This window comes from Pezoporus wallicus, unplaced genomic scaffold (genome assembly GCF_028554395.1).
Source record: "Pezoporus wallicus isolate ANWC-B61680 ecotype Strahan unplaced genomic scaffold, APGP_CSIRO_Pwel_v1 contig_8839, whole genome shotgun sequence".
Lineage (NCBI taxonomy): Eukaryota > Metazoa > Chordata > Aves > Psittaciformes > Psittacidae > Pezoporus > Pezoporus wallicus.
In genome coordinates this window covers 166,721-184,123 of record NW_026641258.1, presented here as the reverse complement: position 1 = coordinate 184,123, position 17,403 = coordinate 166,721, and the positions used below count along the sequence as shown (strand labels likewise).

At 39.8% G+C, this 17,403-nt stretch overlaps 1 protein-coding gene across 2 annotated transcripts in view; it reads left to right on the top strand.

The window, feature by feature from the left end:
• MRTFA (myocardin related transcription factor A) overlaps positions 1 to 17,403 on the top strand; it is a 48,302-nt gene that overhangs the window by 5,114 nt on the left and 25,785 nt on the right. Inside the window, exons 1-2 of one of the 2 annotated variants that reach the window (XM_057422801.1) lie at positions 13,063 to 13,081; positions 13,217 to 13,282. In XM_057422801.1, coding sequence (XP_057278784.1) covers positions 13,276 to 13,282 — 7 coding nt within the window. In that variant the 5' untranslated portion in view covers positions 13,063 to 13,081; positions 13,217 to 13,275. Of the gene's footprint in view, positions 1 to 13,062; positions 13,082 to 13,216; positions 13,283 to 17,403 lie in introns of those variants that run through there. The other variant, XM_057422800.1, reaches the window with a different exon arrangement.

The following is a 17,403-nucleotide window of genomic DNA, read 5'->3' as shown; positions in this document are numbered from 1 at the left end:
ATGTCAGTGTGACTCTCCTGCCTAAAGAAGATAAGGGTCAATGACAGTTGTGGTTTCTGCTCATGTTTTTGGATCCACATCAGGTTGCCTGTGTAAATCTTATCTTGGTACTTCTATCATCTGTAAGGTCTGTCAGTAGTCACCTCAGATTTTTCAGTGTTCTGTCACACCTGCAAGTCATTGATCAACACTTATCGAATATCTGTACCAAAAATAAGTGCCTGCTTAGGTCTTCCCTTTCGTGAGTCAACTCCCATCTACCCAGTCTTTTCTGAGCATTGAATTACTAATTTTGTCACCTGCTGCATCAATAAATTTTGATCCAAAATGTTAAAGCAGCACATTTCTTGGCAAGAACCTCTGCAGCCTGTGGTAGAAAATGGGATATGGGTCCTGACATAGCTTAGGTTTACCAAATGAAAACATGCAGAGAGCCTATAGGGAAAATCGTCTTTTTTTTTTCTTGCAGTGGGCCTGTAAGTGGATGCATAATCTGCTGAATGGCATTAACCTGGAACAAAACTCATGGTTTTCTTTTATCTAGGCTAGTGGAAGTAGATACAGTATTTTTTCCTGGCGGTATGTAAAATTTACTTATCTATTATCTCTCCAAATGAAGAGCTTACCTACAATAGCTGAAGTACATTCCAAATGTCGATTACTAGTAAGAACTACAAAATGGTTTTTGCTTATCAGGTGGGTAGAAGAGCTGTGGAGGTGACCTACTGTCAAAGTTCATTATGTATGTAATATAGTAAGTGTTCTTCCAAGAAAACAAAGCCGATGAAGCTAACAAGAAATGTGAAAGAAAGTCAGTAATAAGGACGGGGATATATTGCTTTCAGACATGGATTCTTTCCAAAATTGACGGTGAAAATTAGTGAAATCCAGGCTTTCTGGACAATCTTATTTTCATACCTTTCAGAAGTAAACAGCTGTAAAGAAAATATTTTGGAAAAAAAAACAAACAACAAAACCCCAATCCTGTTTGAAAGTTTTCGGTGGAAGTGCCCATAATGGATTTTTCTCCATAGTAGGTCCAGGGATCATCTGTTGCAGCAATGCTTATAAAGATCGCATTCCATGGTCTCCATTCCCAAAGACAGCTCATGGGTCTGACACCATTCTGAGGGTATTTTCCATAACGTCTCTGCTGCACATTTAACATCTGTTTAGTAACCTTCTTCACTGAAACACTTGCCAGGGCACAAACATTGGAGGCGGGTCTGAGTGGTACTCTCTGGGTGACAGAAGGAAGAGATCTGCTTCAGACTTTCTTTGTGTGAAGTTTCCCCAGCTTAATGCTGCTACGTGTTCCTCTAGTATTAACGGCATGGAGACTGTAGTGGTGTTTTTTTGTAGGACTTGAATGTGGCAGTGGCTCTGTTCTTTGATTACTCATCTCTGCAAATTTCACAGCAGTGCTGGAAACCAGGATGTACGCAATCCCTTTGAGTGTTTTGGTCAGTATTACAAGCAGCATGTTACCTGTCCTTGCAAACAGCTGTGGGGTTTTCTTGCTTATTTTAGTGAGTGCTCTTTCTAATGCTCTTTTTCTTCACTTTCACTTTCCTGCACTTTCATGCCTGTTTCTGTGTTATACTTACAGGTGAAAGCTCTTCTATGCCTGCTTGCAGTTCACACCATTTTTCATGCTCCGATGTCAGATTGTCCCTTTTCAGAAGTGGAAGACAACATTTTAGAAGTAGATGCTAAGCTAGTAGTACCTTTGTGCCTCACTAAGAGACTTCTTTTACTGCTGCTAATAATAGCTGTCACATTGACTGCAGGCAGTTTAAAATGAGGATTGTATCTTCAGGACTGACATGTGACAGTGAATCTAACTACAGAGGTTGCAAACATAGTCACCACGTAGCTATCTCCCTTGTGTTTCTGCTGGAGGGAGCAACAGAAAGGAAATGAGTCTGCCCTTCACTTGCTTTTGTTCAGTATATTAGCAAAAGCCTACCTCTGTTAGCAGTTGGAGAGAACCACTGCATGCAGTGAGTATGGGAGTACCTGCTGCTGCCGGCGGTCTCCTCTGTGTCCTTCAGTTAGAGGAGTGAGCCAGCAGTAGCATTTTAAACATCTGCAGAATTTGTCCACCAGTCTGAAGTCAGTGGTCATGCAGGCCATTCTGGGCTTCTGGGTTTTTTTAGTTTGCTGATTGACCTGTTACACAGAATTATATTATTTAGATATTTATAGCTATGATAGCACTTAAGAACCACATTAAGCCTCATAGCTGAATTTGTTTTCAATGCTGTGGATCTTCCCTTGTGGAAAAACCCAAGAAAGTTCATCCTGGAGATCTTTAGTTCAGAGTTTTGAGAGAAAGTAAATATCCAAAGAGAAAGTAAAAAGTAGTAGGTCAGTGTTGTATGATCAGAGTTTAAAAGAGTTTGAGGGAATTTGATGTGCATTTTTGTATGTAATAGGAATTCTGGGGATCAGAATTTTGTATGTAATAGGAATACTGGGCTGCTGTGAAAGAACTGTTTTTTAATGTACAGGGATATGATGGCCATAGCTTGTAAATTTTTTACAAGTAGAAATGGGATTGTAATAAAATTGTCCTTAAACTATAAAGAAGGTACCAGACTGTTGCAGTACCAAGGCTGGGATCTTTATTTGAACCTCAGATGCCATGACTGTGGCATGTGTTCTTCGCAGTCTTTGGGAAAACAGCAAAGATGTTTCTCACTACCATGAATTAAAGAAATGTAATTCCTTGTCACATCCACCTGAAATGCTTGCTAAGAGAGGATGCTGGGGCTCACACAGAAGCTCATGGCAGGAATGCTAACTGGATAGACAATGCTGATTCTTTATTTTGCATATAATATGCATGTTGGGCAAAACTACTTTTGTTCTGTGTCTCTTGAAATAACTGTCAGCACAATCAACTGGCTGAAGCTGGCTGATTCTCAAGCTAGCTAAATTAAAATGAGAAGGGCCAGCTTTCCAGGTTTCCTATGTAACTGGTTAATTACTTCTTCTAAAGAACTTCTGGTTTTGTGTTTAAATTTGCATACTTCTGAGTCCTTTTTTCTACCATTTGTGGAAAAACACATTTGCTCCCATTTGCATTTAGTTTCAGTAAACCACACATCTTTAGATGGTTAAGAATCTGAAATGGTCTTGGAAATACAGAATTATTCCACGTTTAAGTGGGAAACCCAGAAACAGAGCTCATATGTCAAGGTGTCCCAGCTGTTACCACAGAAGTTCTGTGGTTTCTTGACCATTAGATGATTTCTGTGGAGGGAACTCTTCTATCTGCAGAGGGTGCCATGTGGCAGGCGGAAGGCTGAATTACTGGGCCAACAACACAGTCTCTGAGAAATATTTGAGGAAGTTTTTGGCCTTGATGTGAGAGGCTGTTAGTACGCTGGAGCACTGTGCTGTAGCAGAAATTGCAGTATGGGAGGTGAGTTATGAAGGAAAAATATTAGGCCATGTCTCTTATTGATGGAAGAGGCATTCAAGGATTTCCACATCAATTTTAGTATTATAAACATGTCCAGTCATGTGTTTTATGGATGTATCTGGGCACTGTCTCAAGACTTGATATTTTTCTGCTTATCAGAAGCACACAAAAACATACTATCCCTTGAACTCAGAGGTTTAAATAAAATGAAAAATTGTTCAGATTCTGATGTATCTTCAAACATGGTTTTTTTTTCTTTTTTTTCTATATAATTTTTCAGAACAAATATAAACAACTCTTATGTCTCATCTGTAACGAAAATTAAAAGGTTGGAGCTCTTTCTTGTTACAGGCAGAGATACCTCTTTTTTTACTAGCAAAAAAATGAAAAAGGTTCAAACTTGTTTTTCGCTTGTATCTTGCCTTTTGTACTGTCACATTAGTATACAGCTGTAGATCTGATTATTTGGTTATATCTACCCATTCCTTCTTTTTCCTTCATTTGTTCCCATCTGCCACATCATATTAAATTATCTGGGAGCATTTCTTCCCAGGGTCTTCCCTGCAAAGTGGTTAAGGGCAGTGTTAGTTCCTCCTTGTTCATTGTTTCATGGAAATGTATAAATCAGTAGTCTGTGACTCAAGTTTACACAGGGAGTTGGGAAATTTTCCCTGTTTCCCCCTCCCCTCAAAGCTCCTCTTCCAGCTATAAGTAGTAACAATGGATATAGATGGCATCAGCAAGTGCTGATTACAGCTAATATTTACTGTTATGATACTGGTGCATCAATTTTAGATAGACCTTTCCACCTTTCCACCTAGGCATTTTGTTATAGGTCATCTTGTTTGAGTCATGCTTGGTAGCCAAATTCCATAGATATGGGTATGTGCCTAGTTATTCACATGCTTAGTTTTCATCTAACCAGTATTACTGAGGCAAAATGGTTTTATAAGAATCAGTACCCTGCTCAGAAAGCAAACCAGCTTTTCCTGTTAACAAGCTTTTTTTCATGTTGCATATCTTACTAAATATACCAGGTTATAGATGTATTTCAGGTTAATTTCTTAAAGTCCTGTTTTAACAGTTTCAGTGACTGCTGAAATGAACTACTAGATGTAGTAAGATTTCATTATAAGAGTGGGCTTTTATGCATTCAATGGAAAGACCTGTGTACTAAGAGGAATACATTTATTTGATTTAAAAAGTTTAGTATTAAAGAAGACAAAACTGGTGTGAGCCAGCAACATTTCGGTAATATATGAGGATGGAAGTAGATCCTTTGGCTTTTGATTGTGTATTTGCTTCTGATTCTATATTCTTTGGGGACCAGCCTCTTCTGTAGGTTGAGATCTTTGATTCAGCTAAATTACCCGTATCAAAGAATCTGTATTTATCTGTCTCCACTAAGAGAGCTATTTAATGCCTCATAACATTGGCTTGTTAAAAGAGAATACATTCAACTATGGCATCATCCTTTGAGAACATTTAGAAAAAATAATTCCTATTTCACATTTCTCTTCCAGCAGCATTGTCCCAGCAAAAAGGTGCTATTGACCTGTGCCTTGGGTTCTTTTTTGTTTCCAGTAGTCAAAACTAGTCTCCTGGAACACAGTCATATAGACAGTACATCTTGTCTGTCAGCGGGCGTGTGTCATGCCCGTGTCATAAGCTGTATGTCATGTCAATGATTTTGTATGACCCAAGAGCATTCTGAGCTGTAGAAGCTTTGAAGAGTGTGATTTTATCCAGAAACAAGCCCTTCGTGTCCTGAGGATGAGAGTCAGTTAATTTTCTCTCTTCTTCCACTTTTTGTGTTCTTAAATCATAGAATCATAGAATAGTTAGGGTTGGAAAGGACCTTAAGATCATCCAGTTCCAACCCCCCCTGCCATGGGCAGGGACACCTCACACTAAACCATATCACCCAAGGCCTCATCCAACCTAGTCTTGAACACTGCCAGGGATGGGGCATTCACAGCCTCCCTGGGCACCCTATTCCAGTGCCTCACCACCCTAACAGGAAAGAATTTCCTCCTTATATCCAATCTAAACTTCCCCTGAATGACCAGTTGCTCTGTATAGTTTTCTGTACTTTTCAGCTGCTCTTAAAAGCTTCTGGGCATTTGAGAGTCTAAAGGCTTTTGGAATTGCTGGATGGAGAAAAACAACCCTGGTATTATGTGATCACATGACAACCTGGAATTATTACTAGCACATCTACTGTGAAATATTTTGAAAGTTGTTTTGGAGGTGAAGGATCTACTCAGTTTTTAAGGGTCTCTTGATAGAGGTTTTAGGCCTACATCAGGCAGAACTGTACCCCTGTTCTTGCATGTACAAACTGTTAATGCTCTCAAAAACTTACTAAGAAGATAAGAAATAAAAGGTGATCATGAAAAAGTTTCAAGTCCTCTCTGCTGGATCTGCCTTGGATGCAGCTGTGTGGCTTTTTCTATTAAACCTCCTGTTTGGCTTTGTACCTGCAGTCATCTCTGTTGGACATAGCTGGGTAAGGAGTTTATCAGTGCTCCTCAAACTGGTGTGAGACACCTGCACATCTAAACCTATTGCAGCAGAACATGCAAATTTCTGCTAAGATTTCTTTCAAGAAATTCACTTTCATCATTCATGTGACCTGCAGTAGGGAACCACTCCTGGTCCTGGTTTGTTTCCTGTTCAGGATCTGCTCCGCAGACCTCCTCTTTGGGTGTAGGGACAATCATCCCAATCCTACTTCTCACAAAGAGAAGACCACAGCATGAATATAAACAAGTGGCTTTTGCCTCTAGTGTGAAAGGTTCTTGTAACAGTTTTAAGAGACCAAAACAAATTCTCTTTCTGTTCTTTACCCTCTCAAACTCCATTTTCTCTGTAGTATGGTTGCTAAGGAAGAGCTGGGGAAACTGCCTGCATTTTAATAGCAGCTGCAGTAGAGAAAAGAGGTAGTGGAATGTGAGATAGTCTCAAATAGTAAATAAATAAATTTCTGCTTAACTGTCCTTTTGCCCAGGCTTGCTCCAAGCTGTTCTGTAAAATGCATTGAGATGAATACAGCCGTATGGCTGCTATACAAACAATGCAGTGGATGCTTGCAAATTGTGAGGATCAGCAGTGTATCCGCTGCTTCTCCTTCACCCCACAGAGGGACATGATTTTTTGGCATCCCCTTCTCAGGGTAGCAAACTGTCGTATAATCCCTGCAGTTTGGGTGTCATTTACAGTCTGTTTCACTTAAATGCTTCTCTGTTCACTGCACAGTCTGCTTAAATGCAAAGCCAGCATGTATTCCCCATCAGCAGTTAGTGGATTAAAATGCTGTTAGGCTCAAAAAATTGCCTTTAAAAAGGGCACGAAAAGTTGGCTTTTCTTTGTTGGTAACCCCATTCTAGCACATTCTATGTGATATGGGGGGTGTTTTTGATGGCGCCATTAAAACGCAGCTCTGAAAAAAATATGTCATCCACCTCAGGAATTTGAGTTATTTTCAAAATTAATTTTGACCACTGTATACTCACTCGCTCATTGATCACAAATGATGAGAGTTGAATTTTTCTTACAGCATCTTGTATATGCTACAAAAGATTTGGTAATCCTAACTGCCTTTTGCTGCTTCTGTATAGAAAGGTGTTGCAACTAGAGTTTAGCAGATGTTGCCCTTGCTGGTGTATGAACTAGAATCTAATCTGGTTTCTTGCTGAAGCATGAAATGGCTAATGGGAGTCAACATTTGTTTTGTAAGCAGACATAGCTGAAAAATGCTCACAAACCAGTTTTAGTGTGAGGGAAGGGTTTTTACACCACGTCTCCAAGGAGCTGAACTCAGTCATAAATGTAGGCTATAATTGAAACAATTAAAACAATGGCTGATGTGCTGCATATTCCAAAGCTGAATTTGGCATTGATACTGGTCAAATGTGACTATTTAATCAGAAACTAGGAAAAAATTACCTTCTCAATGTAATTGGAAGGGCTGCTGCTGGCCAAGTGGTAAGTGGAGAGGTGGCTTCACCCGTCAGAGCAGTAGTTACATGGCACTATGACATTTCAGTTAGAGGCCCCAGTTCTCCACAAACAGCTGTGATGATTTTGTTCAGCAATATCCCATGTTGTCAAAGTTGTCTTTTATGGCTGCATATTATAATTAAGTTGGTTCCATATAGGCTGTTGGTTTCATCTAATGGTGTTATACACACGTATGAAAGACTGAAAAATACGTGTGAGCTGCAAATGGTGGCCTAGTGCCATGTTTCCTTGGGCAGTGGTCTTTGACCTTCACAAAGTAAACCCAGTCAGACCTGCTCAGTGCTAGGCCAGTGAAAATTCTCTTAAAAAATCTCCATTGCTACTGAAAGGTAGAGGAGTTATGAACTAACTGGCAGGTTTCCATGCCAGCTTATACTGTATTCATGCTTTCTTGTGGAGTTAAGTGGATGCTGTAGCACAGGACTTTCAAATGGGTTATGCAGAGGTGCTGAACAGTGTACAAAGAAATGACCATGACCCCTTATAAGCATAGAGTGCCTAGTTTGCTTTTTGCTGATTTTACTTACGCTTGCACTTTCCTCAGCTTAGATAATGAAGTTAGGCTAATTTCACTTGTTCTTTGGTAGTTTCTCTTTCTAATCGCATGGCTTATTGATTGGGTTGCAAGGATTAATGTCTCTGTCAAGCAAACTGCTTTCACTGAATTTAAAAAATTGATAAATCATGTCTGAGCATACAGACTAACTAGTTAATATGTGTTTTTTGTCTTGTGCTTGCCTTTTTTGCATGGGTATCCCAGGCCAGATTCCAGGGAGTTCTGCCTCCCTCAGCTCCTCTATAGGGTTTCATTTGGCTACAACAGCCTTCCTCCCTTCCTGTTCTGCACTGCTGCTTGTGCTGTCTCTGTTGTAATCCACCATATGGCTGTGCTTAATCATTACTTTGGTTGGACAACCTTGAGTAGCACTTGGGATTCCTGAGAAAAAAAGGTTTTGTAGAGATGTGAGCAGAGTCCCTTTGGCAGTAAGTCTGTATTCAATATGACATGCGTAGAGCCTCAGCACAGGCTGCAGTTCAAAGCTGTTTGCTTCTTTTCATGAGCTTTCAAGAAACAAATGCAGAATATTTAAGAATTTTTTTTTGGTCATAAACCTGTCCTGGTATGTGACATAGTCATAAAATGAGATTGTATTTTGTTTTCTCTTAAAGTGCTGAGATGCAGAGGCTGTAGTCTAGGTTTTTTGTAGTAGGTCTAGTCACACTGTTGAACTCCAAGTGTGGTTTAGAAATAGAAGGGCTTTCAGAGATGTATGTGGAAGGGCAGGCATGCCAATGCAGATTTAGATGACGAGCTGCAAAAAACAACTTAGCTCATTGTAAATATTTGTTCTTGCTACTGCCTACTACTGCTGCACCCCTGGACTATGACTAGAGTTAAGTGTCCTGAAAGCATTCATATGCATGCAGCCTCTGTATGTATTAAGCATATACTGCTGTGAGCTGCCACCAGCCATTAGTAGGCAGAAGTAAGCTCTGGTCTTGGAATAGATCTATGGTCTCTCTATTAAGGCAGTTTTATGACAAGAGGAAAAAAAAAAAAAATCATGACTTGCTGTAGCTCACTGCCAGTGTAACTCTGTTGATAGTAGCTGTACCTTGATGTTATTTGTCTCTTAGAGCACTGCCCCTCTTCAGTTCTCTACCCCTCCTCTTAAACTGCTGACTGCAGCCCTTTATACCAGCTCCCACATTTCTCTGGAATATTTTATTAATTCTTGGAACAGTTTATTAGAGATACAAAAATGTTGTTCAAACTTTGTATTTCAGAATTTTTCTTATTTGTGAAATAAATAATGCTCAATTTCAAGTAGGAAAATCAGACAGGCATACAAAGCCCTCAGAATGTTACACAGACTGTGTCATAAGTTGAATGAAAGAGGTGAATAGAAGGGTACCAGTATGGAACTTACTTTCAAGCCTGCAGGCATATACTCTCCTTTGTGTGACCTGATTTATTCTTAATTTGAAAATTATTTTTAAGGTCAAATACAGGGAGAAAGGAGAAGAAAATTGTTGGTCTGTGACTGAAAGGCACTCCAGTCTGAGTAACTTTGAATTTCTCTGGTCATTCTAGACCTTGGCTGAGCTCCATGTACAGCAGCCTTGGATTGGCGCTTGGGACATCTGTTAATCTATATATAGGATTCACACACTTGCACATGTAAACAGGTGATCTCCTAAATATATGAAATGGCATTGGGAACTCCAAGTACTTATTTAAGCCAAAATGAATTCAGGAGTGAACTGAGGTAATCCTTGTTGCCCTCTTCTCTGCCACAAAAGTAAGCTGTATGGGAAAAAAAGTGCATCCTGTGCTGATTATAATTTGTGCTTAATATGTTTGTACATGTATTCAGAAATCCCAGGAATTACTTACTACTAATTAAAAGTATCCTGAAAATAACCTTTTTCCTATTCTCCAGCTTAGTTCTCTGGACAGTTGCTGGTTTCTTGCTGTGAAGAGACATGGTGTTTAAAAATAAAAGGTGCATATTATGGCTAGAGAAAAAAAGGTAGTAAATGGTAACTGATATAGAAATAAGATATATTTAGAAAATTCATAAGGGAAGCTGAAGTCAGGAAGGGAATTTAAAGTCATTTGATGAAGTCTCTAGCTGCTAGTCTGGCTGAGACTGATTTCTGATAAATCTGAGAGCAGCTGGGAGAGACTTCAGAAGAGCTGAAGACCAGCAGTGTTTTGCATCACTACTGAAAAAGGGCATGTGAGTAAAGAGTGGCTCATCTGGTATCAGTTCCAGGAAAAATACTATGGAAATTTTGATAAATAATTTAGATGGCATAAGAATAGCAGTATAACCAGACTATTCAGCTTTTCAGTTTGTGAAAACAGGTCTGCTCAAATGCGATTTTGTTGTTTGGATACATGAAAGTTGGTTGCTAGAGGTGTTGTCTGGGTGTTATAACACTTTATAACATCTTCAACTTCGTAACACGGTATATTTATTTTGGGCTTAAAAAGTACCTTTGAATTTAATGAAGGACTGCTCAAGTGGATTAAGAACTGACTGTAATCCAAGAAAGCAGAAAAGCGTTTCTAGTTGGGATCAGCCCAGTGGAGTTTGGAAACAAATTCAAGATGGTAACAGTGTGAATGGAGCAAAAATTAGTGGAGGCATAAATAATGACATTTAAAAAATGGAAAATTGTTTAGATAATTTAGGCAAACTGTTGTCAGTTTGGGCAAAATGTGCATAAATACATGTGAGGGCAGAGTTATGTACCAAGGAACAAAAAATGTCAGTCACACCCGCGTTAGCAAGTTTTTAGTTGAAAATCCCAGACTCTGTGAGGTGAAAGGTAAATAGTTGGTATAGTTGGAAATGGAAGGGAAAATAGATGGTCCTAGTGAGTAAATAGCAAAGTGGCAAAAAGGGCTAACATCTGTTGCTAGATGTGTAAATGGGAAGACACAAGTAAGAGTAATGATGACATTATCTCCACTTAAAGCTGGGGAGATGGGTCTGATGCTGTAGGTCTGTGCCTTGCCTGTATAAATTTAGCGAGATGTGCTAATTTAGGGTATGGAAATGAGTCCCTGAAATGGCTCACTAGTGGAAATAATGCCATACAGCCAGAGATTTAATGTGCCGTTACCTAATAGGGCTGAAATCACTTAGTGGCATACAGCTGCTGAAAGGATGATGTCTCACACCCACCTTATGTTAGTGTTAACAAATACCTGGATATACATACAGTCATCCTCTTCAACTCACTAATGAGACAGAAAGCTATTCCCTGTTTTGATTGGGCTGTGCTGTCTGTTGTGGCATTGAGTCCAGCCACCAGTCAGGGAACATGAGAGATGATGTGGTGAGTGAGAGATTTGACTCTTGCAGCAAGCTGTTAGATCAAGTGCTTTTGTAGATGTGTCATCACCTGATGAGGGTTTTGATCACCTCAAACAAATCGAGCAAATAAAGAGCTCTGTGAACAGGCCAACTATGAGACTGTATTAGCCCTCACACTTGCACAGAAGTAGGAGTGTGATCGCATGCTGGGTGAGAGGAAGAGTGTGGGACTGCCACTTCTGTTTGCAGTTTCATGGCCAAACAAAGGGCCTGTTCCTTCCCCTGTGTTCCCCTCCTCCTCGTTCTGGCTCTTAGCTGATCCCACACAGAATTAGCGTGGTGCTTTCTTCACACCCTCCCTCCCTCTCTCCTTTTCCCATACTAAAGGCAGTAGTTTTCTGCCCAGGATGCATATATTAAGAAATGTTAGTTTGGTTTAAGAAAGAGAAGAGAGGTGACTTGGTTGTACACTGTGCACATGCAAGTCCCTCCACAGGTAGGAAGTATATTCTGTCATAAGCAGTACATCAAGAGCCAATGGAAGTGGAATCTAGAAAAATCCAAGTGAGAACTTGAGTGTGCATTTAAGTTAGGGTGGTTAGCTGCTGTGCAAACAACCAAGGAAGAGAATGGATCCCTTGTTAAGTTCATATGAAGACCAGAACCCTCACTCAAAGATGTATTGTAGTCAAATGCAAACTGAAAATGGGAGGTTGAAAGAAACAGGTAAAACGTGATGATGTGTGTAAGTAGACAAAGTGGCATCTTCTCCTTAAATTTCTTTGATCCCTATGTTAGGGAGTGTCAGTATAAGTTTGGATATAATGTATGAGATTAATGTATAGGACAAACAAAGTACTTGAGAAAGGAAGTATAAAGGTTATAATGAGATTGTGTAGTTAGACGTTAGAGCAGTTTTGTGCTCTGGTGGTTCTGCTACTTTTGTGTGGACTTCTCTTATGCTGAGTGCACCACAGACATAAGAGAAATGAAAACAGGGAAGATGCCATGCCATTAATTTTATTTTATGTTGAGAATACTTAGGAGCTTGAGCTTGATTGCAAATGGTATTCAGTATCTATTGATGCTCACTCCGGTTCTCCTAAATTGTGTGTGTCTGCACGTTCATGTGATGTTTTTTTTCTTCAGTTTTGAGAGGTCCCTTGCATATGGAAACTGTCTTTGGCTGTAAGAACAATCTCTAGAATGTTGCTTTGATTGTATAGTTTAAAGGGAAGCTGCTGTTATAATCTGAATATTAAAATGATGACTGTTCCAGAGATTTGCATTAGAGAAAAAAAAATGCATTTCACACAGGTCATGTGTATGTTCTGTTATGCTAAAATAAATAGGAAAAATTCTAGTGGTGATGGATTCTTTTTGCTACAGAACAAGGGCGCTTCTGGATATATCCATGATATTTCACTTTCATGAGATGATTCTGAGTTGAGCAAGGAAATCAGCCTTGTAATTTCAAGTAATGACCAATAATTTTGTCATATCAATTTAATCTGCACATGATAATTAGAGTTTTCAGGAGGCATTAGCAGCTGGGGTGTCACTGGTTTATTGGAGCACTGTCAGCCAGTGTTTCTCTTTGTTTGTTTTCTCATCTTAATGGTTTGGAAAGAAGTTGGTGCTCTAGAAAGAATTGAGAAACAGGCCCGGCTTTGTGGATTTTTATCACCCTGCCAAGACCCTGTGCAACTTCCTCTCTGTTACCCACAGCAGAATACGGAAACCTGACTGCTGACAGCCACTTCTGCAATTGCAGTGGGGCAGGGGAGCGGGCTGGGAGGTGGGCTCTTAATTACGGCTGCTTGCTGTTGCCTTGGCATCCAAAGAGGAAAACAAGATGTGCCTGAAGATGTCTTTTCAGTTGTTTCTTGCACTGATGGGTTTCCTTCTTTTCCCTCTCTCTGCTGTCCTGCAGTGCTGCAGTTGAAGCTCCAGCAGCGACGCACACGGGAGGAGCTGGTGAGCCAAGGGATCATGCCGCGTAAGTGTCACTTAAACTCTTTGTCTTAGTGTTTTTATACATGTTTTTGAGAGGAGAATGGTTTCACATATGATTTGAAAGATCAGGTTCTCTGTTTCTGCATGAAAAACATCATATGTAACAGCCCCACCCTGTCCCACCCAACTTGGTCCTTCTGAAGTGTTGGTGCACTAGGTACAGGGCCATCTCCAATACTGAGGAAGCTATAAACATAACTGTACTTGAAAACAATATTTGTATTTGATTACAGTGCACAACAGTCCTATGATGAACATGCTATGTTAGAAGTGCCTTATATATTTGACACATGCTGGTAATCAGTCTTCTAACAGGCTTCCTGCTTCTGCAGTTTCTATTCTTGTTTGCCAGCTCTGCAGACCTCTTCGCCAGTTTTAACTTAGTATGTACTTATTCCATAAACCAGCTGAAAACAGGCAGTGGTACAAGATGTTAACCTACAAGGGGCCCTGTTTATGTTTGCAGCTAGAAAGCATACCTAGAAAGAGCCCTATGGGCATCAGCCATTCCCCTTTCTGCAGGGGAAGGCAAAATCTGTGGAGCCAAAGAGCTTTTCTGGGTGGACACGTACCCTAATGTTAAGCTTTAATATATTCATTGTGAGGTTAGTGTTGGAGAAGGGGGCTTTGGTTTGGTTTGGTTTTTTTCCTCCTTCCCCCCAGAATGCAAAAGGATATCTGACATATAGTTTTGTTTTGCTGTGGTACCTCCAGACTAGATGACTTACAGGTAACAACTTGAAATATGACCAAAGAGCAAATGTTTTATTTCTGAGGTCCTCTTATTTTCACTGAACAGCTTTAGTAAAAGGCAATGGATCAGGTATGTTTTCTTCTTTCAAAAACCTTTCCTCTTCCCCATTTCACAAGCCTTACTTGAAAACAGCATAGTAATGAGGCGTTTCTCATTGCTTCTATTTCTGGGGTGCACACTGTAATATGACACAATGATGTGACTTAGGCTTTGCTGAAAGTGTAAGGTTAGGCTGTCAACTCCCTCTGAATGAAAAGAAACTGTCAACAGCGCTCTTGTCAGCTGAAGTGGCTCACTGGAAGGCAGTGAAATGCTCAAGATGTTTCTGAGACCCCTACTTAGAATTCTGTTAACAAATAAAAAAGAAAAGGTTGTCCTGTCTGGATATAGTACATCATGCCTGTCTTGTTTTTACCTGGGGAATTTCTATACGTGCTTCTACCGATTACACTTACTTTTGGATGAAAGACTAGTGTCCCAGGGCCTGTACCCTTTTAATAATACTTACCAGAGGAAAGTGTTCCTGACTTCTTTGTGGTCTCCTGCTTTAGGTGGGTATGTATGCAAATACTGTATATTCAGTACTGGCTTTCTTCAAAGTGTGGCTGGCCAAACTTGTGATTCCTGAGAGGGGTCTGTTTTACGGGTCCTTTGAAAATGGGGCCCTTGCAAGTAATTCAAGTAAGGCACCCAGAGTGATTAGTCAGTCTTAAATTTGCTTAAAATACAGCCTAAATAACTAGCCTTTGCAGACTTGTGCCCTTTGTTGCTTCATTTAAGTCTCTTATATGTAGGTTAAATGTTGGACCAAGGAAGAATGCTCAGTGAAATATCATTGTGAAAATACTGGTGACACATGAAAAGACCTTTTCTGCAGTGTAGAAAAAACACTTTAGTAGACCTATTCTAAACATGATTTGGAATTAGTTCTTCCAAGTCATGGTATCATTTCCCCATACCTGCCAATTGGAAATAACTACACATAGGGAAATGGTTACAATATTATTTGTCTGGGCCATTTTTAATAAGAAGATCAGATGTGAGAATGATTGTGATACTTAAAGCAGAAGTCCCTTTTTAACCTGAGAAATGCATAGGGTGACTAGGGGCCATGTTCCTCCTGAAGGCATCTCAGAGCCACGACAGCTTTGCTTCTGCTTTCAGCAGTTTAGAATAGACATTTTTACTTACTACTGGCAATATGCAAGTTGTTCATTTATCAGTCTGCCCTCTACCTGCATCTGTGGAAACACATAGGTACTTAATCTTGTTCTCTGCCATCTACTACTAAACATGGCTGTACTGAGCCCCATGTCTACCCCTTGGGTATGTTAGGAACCAAGCCCCACACAGCCCTTCATGGTGACTGAGCAAAAAATATAAAAGCGGGAACCCAGAGGATGGTTTGGTGTTGAAATGAGCTGGATCACTTTTTCCATGTGAAATGCTGATTGGTTTCTAAGCTTAATTTTTCATCTGGAGATCCTTCACAGTCTTGAAAGAATTGTGGTAGTTGCGGCTGTATCTACATTAACATTATAGGTTGTGTCAGGAAGGTGCTTTTGAAGTGAAGCTCCTAATTGCACCTGCCTTCTGTGTGTTGCTTTGCACCATGAAATTAAGCTTGAGAGTTGGATTAAACTGGGATGAAAGCGAAGAGGAAAGTATTCTGCCTACAGCTAACAGGCTTTCAGTCTATGCATCGAGACTGTAACTTGCCGGACACCACACCTCCCGTTTCACCTTTACATACAGAGTGTGGATGTCAGTTCCTCAGCATCAAATGTTTTTTCTATGCAGATTTGGACTTACTGTGCTATTCTACATGTTCATTTAGCTTTGCCTTTAATACAGATCAGTTCCTGGATCTCGTAACCAAACAGATGTGCAAAAATCTATTAACCAAGTGTGATAAGTTTTTGTATTACATTAAAAGCTACCTAGTGTGCAAACTCACTTTGGTACCTTTGGTTCCCCTGACTCCAGTATAAGTCTTACATGGTGTTTAGATTCAACTTGGTGTCCTGGAAGAGAAATTTTATTTTAGGCTTCCATCAACACAAGACTTTTGGACACTGTAAAGGAGTGGAAGGAGACACATTTGTGTCACATTAAAATGAGAGTTACACTACTTCTCTTTTGCTTGTTCAGAGCAGAGCTGGGAATTGCTTTCTTTTTTCCCATGTGGAATTTTGTTTATACGGTAGAGAGGAAAGGCAAATGTCTCAACATTTTTTTAGCCAGTACACTTAATCTCGCTTGAATAACCTTTCCAACCCACCAGCCACCTACAGTAGAGCTTGCTTTACTAAAATATTAGTGTATTAGTGTATTACTAAAAAATTAGTGTACTAAAAATAGTGTATTATAATAAGAAATGAAACATTTATAAGCAGTGACAGAGGATTCAAAATAATTGGGGTTTATACTTCAGTAATTCTTCTTGCTTTTCTGTTACTACTTTGTGTAACCTTTTACTAGTAGCAGGATTCATTAGTTGAAGATTAAAATTCTCAATTGCCTCTAGGAAAGAGGTGGGAAGCAAATCTTCTCTTGCATCTGACATACCTGTGATTTGAGCTAGAAGGACTGTACTTAGAAGCACAGAGAGCCGAGTTTTCATATGTATTCAGGTTTTGGCCTATTTTCTGATAGTGCAAACTGACAAGCTTTTTTGCTATATTTGCATTTTTTATAGCTATGCAGAGGTGATTTTCATCTTCTTGTCCTTATAAAATGGGAGCTAAGCAAATTCTGCTGTCTGTGCTCAACTCTTTGTCGTGCTGTAGAAGAACAGTCAGATGCTGTCAGTTTTTAGTGTCAAATTTAAAAGTTACAGCTATTTGAAGTTTTTGTTGGGGGGTTATTAAATACCCAGTTTTCTGCCCTTGAAAGGAATGTCTAAAACAGTAGCAAATGTGCATCAGTGAAGAAAGATGTGTGGAAAGTATCTTGAGCTAAAATAGCAAAAATTTTTAGGGGAGAGACGTTTATGAAATGAAGCACTCTTCTGCTTTGCAAAATCTGTTGTGCTTTTTCTCTTTTGCAAAGTTTAAGCTTCACATGTCCATTGTTTTATCCATTGGGATTGTGATCTGTGGCTTCTGGCTGCAAACATAAAATACAGGCAATCATGAAAGGTTGTCATGTGGCACAGTCCAGCAGGAAGGCTGTTGTTGTGACCATCAGATTCACCTAAGCAGGTGAAACGGTAGAATATAATTTCTGGGAGTGTGTCTTCTGTTGCTTTATAGCACTGCTTGGTGACTGTCTGAAAGGGCAGCCTTTGAAAAGGGCATCGTCTGGACTGAAAGCTAGGAGGGAGGCTGTGATACACGAAGAGAATTTGT